Raw genomic sequence first — 6,160 nt, 5'->3', positions numbered from 1 at the left:
TTGTATTAGAATTGCTGTACAAACGTGTTTAGAGTTAGTAAACTAATCCCCTTGCCTAGGAGTCTTGCCTCCAAAGGGTTTTTCGCCTCAAAATATTTTTGAACTTAATTGTGAATTTTTAAGATTTTTTCGTCCTTTTAACTTTTCTACAACCTTTATCAGAAGTCCCGCATTCAATCCGGAAAGGCAAGAAGCAATTCTTAATTTGTTTTTTTTCTTCTTGTTTCAGCCTCTCTTTTTCCTTCTTTTTTCCTATTTTCTCATTTTGGCCTCTTCCATTCCATTTTTTCTTGTTATTTTTAGATTAATTTTTTTTTTAATATTGTTACCAAGTTGAATGCCTAATTCAATATGTAAAGTTTATATTAAAAACAATTTGATCCTAATTCATAATCATCTTATAATTAAAAAGTCAAAGCAATACAAGAACAAAAACAGTATAAAGCCTCACAAAAAGAATTACATGAATAAAATACAACAATAAAACAAGAATCATTTGCGAGGAGAATTAGTAGCGACTTTGGCAACTTCTAAAGCAGAAGCTTCAGGTTTCTTTTTGGAATATAATACAAAATAACCAATGGTAACTACAAAAAGACCACCACCAACTGCCATTTTCAAAGGGCATCCTGGTAATTTCTTTGTTTGATGCAGAACTTCTGATGAATGTTGAGATGCTTGATCTGGTCCTGCCATTTTTCTTTTTTCTATCTTCTTTTGAATTTTGTTGTTAATTTAAGTTTATATAATCTAAGTCAGAAAAACATGCCACAAAACATGAGGACGACAAAAGAATCAGGAGCTTAAAGTGGAACAAGACTTTGACATTTTCATATTTGACATTTGGCCTTCTTTCTTGTCTTTAAATTTCTCCTATGAGTTAAATGTAGGGTAAATTACACTTACGGCTACTGAACTTTACCTATTTAATATTGTGGCTACTGAAGTTCACTTTTTAACATTATGGTCACTTGACTTCACACTTTTTTAACACCAGTGGCCACTCAACGCTTCAAAACGACAGCTGACGGTCTGAAAATTAAAAAAAATCGAAGAGTTAATAAGGAACTTTAATTCTTGAAACTTTTCATTTTGAGGTCATTTAGGTGTTGTTTGATTAGGAGAGAGAGTGAACTTTTAGAGAGAGAAAGTTCCAAAAAATGTGATTTTAGAAAATAAAAAATATGGTTTCATGTTAAATGTCGTTCTGAACAACTTTAATTCTTAAATATTTTCATTTTGAGGTCGTTAACGATTATTTTGAGGATTTGGTTAAAGTTGAGTGGCCACCGGTGTTAAAAAGTGTAAAGTTTAGTGGTCATACCGTTAAGAATTGAAGTTCAGTGGCGACAATGTTAAAATAGGTAAATTTCAGTGGCCATTGGTGTAATTTACCCGTTAAATGTAGCATTGGTCACTGAACTTACACGGTTGTCTCAAAATAGTCACTCAACTTCAATTTGTCTCAATAAAATCACTCAACTTTGAGTTTTATCCAATTAGGTCACTCTGACAATTTCAGATGGTTAAAAGGAATGAGAATGATGCCATGGCTGACATGTCACCAAAATTCAATTCAGATTTTTGACTGAAACCATATGTCTATGAAAAAAATTAAGTTTTGTTCTTTTTCATAAAAAGTAATCGACACATGGTCGCCAAATGACGTATACGTGGATGTCACATGTCATTTCGGTTAGAGATCTGAGTTGAATCATGCTAATATGTTACTCATGTCATCATTCTGTTTCTCTTTAATTACTGATATCGCCTAAGTGACCTAATTGAAACAAAAAAAAAAAAAAACCCTCAAAGTTAGTGATTTTATTAAAACATATTGAAGTTGAATAACTATGTTGAGACAACCATATAAGTTCATATAAGTTCAGTAACCGATGGTGCATTTAACCCTTTCTCCTATTAATGGAAAAAATATTCCATACACAATTTAAATTTATATCCTTTTTTGTACGCATAAATAATTTAAAGGGACAAAAGAACTTATTGTATTTTCAATTAAGAAGAATCTACACTACATTGTCATTTCTCTCAATATTCAAACAACCATTTCAGCTTCTTTAACACTGTTTGGAATCCCAATATCCAACCTCATGGTTGATTTATACTCCTCTGGCACACTTGCACCAGCTTGAATGCATATTTCCACAACTGCAGGTGCTTTTCCATAGAAGCTCCTAAGCTCTCGTTGCAACGGCTCGTTTGTATCAGGAACATGCCAAACATACCTTGGTGGTATCAAGTCATCAAGCACTGCTGCCTGCCATCCGTGTTGCCCATTTCGTTGCTGGTGCTTGTGTGCACCGCAGTTCTGTGCTTTGTGTCCGCTGGATCCAACGTGCACCTCCGGGCAGTATCCACACACCCTTACTAGGTACATCTTCATTAGCTTCTTCGATCCTTTCCTCATTTTCTCCCATGTTCGGAGTGTTTCTGCAGCGATAAATCGTGTTTCTTCTTTATCAGATGGGGCTGCTATTTCAGAGTCTGGTATTTCAGGCAATATGGGCATTTCAGGCACTGCTGGAGCAGGGTCTGGCAGGTCACTTTCATCGGCATCGATGAATTCACTTTTATTGATTCGAATTATAGGCTTTCTTCTTCTTTTCGTGGGATACTCCGGAATGTTGACACCTGCTTGGATGCAGAGTTCAACAACAGCAGGAATTCGGGGAATTGAAAATCGCTGCTCATGGGGAATACGCTTCCCCAGGCGGTCGAAAAGGTGGTATGCTTCAATAGGTACAAGTATGTCTTCGATTGTAGCATTCGTCCACTCATGTTCTCCCTTGCGGAGGGTGGCATATTTACCTTTACATGACTTGAATGGATGCCCTACAGATCCCACATGGATTTCATGACACCACCTGTAAAAGATGGAAAATACATATTCATCAAGGACATTCAAGTCTCGTTAACCTCAATTTTTTGGACTTCGGACTCAAACTGATATTCAAGCATTTTGATAAGGATCCAATACACTTCTACTGTTACTTTTACTACTAGATGATACATAAGAGACAGTTGAAAACTTTTTGTAACCACTGTGACCATCAACTGGGTCCTTGCACTGGTTAGTTGAATTGGTTCCTGACAGTCGCAATACACGTTAAATTGATTTCACACATCATCTTGTCCTTCACCATATCAGAAGGTTGAATTTTCCAGAGCAGATGGTTGAATTCGAGATACCAGATCCAACGTAATCTATGGGGAAAAACAATCACTCAATGTAAAATAAGGAGATTAACATATTCTCTTTTGTGTTCCTCATCTGGTATGCCCAATTCAATCATCTGGTGCTGAAAACAAGATGGAATGTGCCAAATATCAATTTTAGCCAATTGTGACAAAATCGAAACGGACAAGCACTCACTATGACCACATTCTTGTATAGGGACCAAAAAATTGCATTAGACCCCATCACCTAGCCAGGTTTAAGATTCCATGTGTCATACCCACACAAAAACATCATAGAGGTTGCCTAGACTCTGATTCTCTTATAAGTTAGAACTCCTGACATATGACACAGTTCAGGTATTTATATCACTGACCAATTAAATTTTTAATTGCAGATATTTCCACATAACAAAAAAGTGATAGCATCAAAATGGAACAAAAAAGAAGAGGAAGAAAATTACCCGCAAGCATGCACGGGCACCACTTTCAACAATTTCTTGAGATTGTTAATCAATGAAGTCCTTGCATTGAGAACATCATAAGCAAGTGGGATGAGACTCCTAACAACTAAGCCATTCTTTGGAGGACTAGATATTCCTTTAGGCTTGCCTTTCCTGTTCTTGCACCTTTCCCTTGCAGCTCGTCTCAATTCCAATATGGGTACTGGAAAGGGTTTCTTCTCCTTCCTTGAATAAGTCCGGGGAAAATCAGCATTTTGGGGAAGTTCACTTGTGATGCTCAGTGCATGTGGTTGCTTTAACTTTCTTGATGTAGTTACTAGCTTCAGTTCATGTCCAAGCTTACTACCGCTATACTGCAAGAAGGAAATAAATAAGTAAAGAGCAGCAGTGTTACAGGAAGCACATGAATCACAAACTCATGACAATTGAGTGCTCACCGCTCTCGAGGAAACATAAGAATTATATGATTCGATTAAAACACCATCACCAATCTGAACACTAGTATAGTAGTATTCATTGTCTAGAACTATATTTTCAGAATGTCAAATGAAATCTATGAAAATTGATGTTCTAGACCACCCCCAAGACATTAGACACAAGTATGCTTGATCAAATGTCCCAGTAGAAGCCTTTACCCATTAGATTTCATTTCCAGAAAATTGGCCCATAGCATGTACTAGTCCATCAGAATCATCCACCATACAAAATGTTAATTTCATACATAAGTTCATTGTTCAATCACTTGCACTTGGATATAGTTGAGTGCAAACTTTGGTATGAACGAATTGCAATTAGAAAAATAGGAGCCACATACCAATGTATAATCAGGTGAACCAGCTTCAAAGATGCAGAACTCAGAAGACATGAAATGTTCTCCCATCATAGTTAAGCCAACCAAAATGAAAAGGCTCTACAATTTTCTCTTAGAACTCTCTTTCACTCCACTTAAGACTCTACCTATGTTGCACAGGCACTTCTAGTTAGTAGCTTTTCTGCATTTCGTGTCCGTGTCCATTTTCGTTTGTAGGCTATTTTATGAAGGTTATGTTTTAGAAAAAATAACATTTCCTGTGTCCATTCCCGTTTCCGTATCTCTGTCTGTGTCTGTGTCCGTGCAACACAAGACTCTACTTAACTAAAATGAATAGGCTCGGCCAAAATGACAAATCTTGTATCATATGCCTCTGTTCAAGGACTAATCTAATACTAAGGCTTGAACTTGAGTTTATGGAGGAGAAAACAGGGAGATGTTGGATTCCACTTCTCCAATGCTTTACCGTAACCCCTATAATTTAAAACGGCGCAATATTGACCCCATGTAAGACACCATAGTTCAATTTTATATTTTCTTCAAATACAAATGAAAATGATCAACAAATCACAATCTGTTATATCCAACTGAATCTCTTGAAAAAAGGATGGAATTGAACTAGTATTTCGACCATGGGGTTAACATTGTGCCATTCTGAATGATGAAGATTAAATTTCTCTTCCTGAAAGCAAAATTAGACCTTATTCCAAATAGAAAAACAAACCCAATCTACATATGTTTGTTATGTGAAACTAGTTCAAATATTTGACCTTTGCATTGTCTAACTTTAACATGATCAATTCTGATTTCCAGAATAAACAACTAAAACTGAAAAAAGAAGCAAAAGTATAGATGCTAATAATTATTGAACATTATCTGAACTCAAAAAGTATCTTACTCAAGCTTAAGTAGACATCAAAAAAAAAAAAAAAAAAAACAAAAACAAAAAAACCTATAAGCTAAAAAACACGGATACCTGGAAAGAATGAAGTGAACTGAGGCCTGGGTAAAGTTTAAGTTGGAGAGATTGTGAACTTGGTCTATGATAAACCGTGAAAACCTCCAATTTGGGATGAAAACCCGTCAATTTACAGTTAAACAAAGACATAATGGAGAATTGGAAGATAGGAAAACCAGAAATCTATGCCTGAAAATAAATCATCTGAATTTATTAGAGAAAAAAAGAAGGAAATGTGAAAAATCCTGCATGAAACACATAGAAAAGATATCGTAATCCAACATAGAGGGATGGCGGAGCACTTACTGAAAGCAATTGAAGATGGAGGGAGTTAACATTTTTCCACAGAAATAAGAGAAACAGTGGTTCTAGCCATGGATAGAGAGATAACAAAGAAATGGAGACAGGCTGAAATTAAAATCCAAAAGGGTATGTTGCGCCAAAGTACTAAATTGCCCCTTAATTCGGTGTTGAATCTCAACATTACCCTCCGAGAAATTTGCAGGACTCATTTTTTTTTTGCCCTTTTAAATGGACTCTATTTTACGGGAAGTCTCACATGTTTAGAGTGTTAACTAGCATGAGTATCCGTGCAATGCACGGGATATTCAATAATTTGCTTCACTTATAATATTTATATATTCATGTATAAATATGTTTAAAATAAATAATAGATATATATATATATATATATATATATAACATCTTAATTAAGAGAGGTTTATTTTATTT

At 35.5% G+C, this 6,160-nt stretch overlaps 1 protein-coding gene across 1 annotated transcript; it reads right to left on the bottom strand.

The window, feature by feature from the left end:
* Positions 1-1,940: 1,940 nt before the first annotated feature.
* LOC136202190 (APO protein 2, chloroplastic) lies at positions 1,941-5,874 on the bottom strand. The gene is made up of 4 exons (XM_065992688.1): positions 5,735-5,874; positions 5,447-5,617; positions 3,660-4,012; positions 1,941-2,885 (listed from the first exon to the last, which is right to left on the bottom strand). The coding sequence occupies exons 2-4, from the start codon at positions 5,576-5,578 to the stop codon at positions 2,057-2,059; spliced, it is 1,314 nt and encodes a 437-aa protein (XP_065848760.1). The 5' UTR covers positions 5,579-5,617; positions 5,735-5,874; the 3' UTR covers positions 1,941-2,056.
* Positions 5,875-6,160: the final 286 nt, after the last annotated feature.

The sequence above is a fragment of the Euphorbia lathyris genome, chromosome 8, assembly GCF_963576675.1.
Source record: "Euphorbia lathyris chromosome 8, ddEupLath1.1, whole genome shotgun sequence".
Taxonomy (NCBI): Eukaryota; Viridiplantae; Streptophyta; class Magnoliopsida; order Malpighiales; family Euphorbiaceae; genus Euphorbia; species Euphorbia lathyris.
Note: the sequence above shows the minus strand (reverse complement) of the source record. Positions and strands in the feature narration are given on the sequence as shown.

Bases quoted from the DNA above. Each gene is read 5' to 3' on its own strand.
- LOC136202190 (XM_065992688.1), bottom strand. From the start codon at position 5,578: ATGTCTTTGTTTAACTGTAAATTGACGGGTTTTCATCCCAAATTGGAG. The intron at 4,013-5,446 runs GTATCCGTGTTT...TCCTTCTTGCAG, and splicing joins GTTCACTTCATTCTTTCCAG to TATAGCGGTAGTAAGCTTGG. The intron at 2,886-3,659 runs GTAATTTTCTTC...CATCTTTTACAG, and splicing joins GTGCCCGTGCATGCTTGCGG to GTGGTGTCATGAAATCCATG.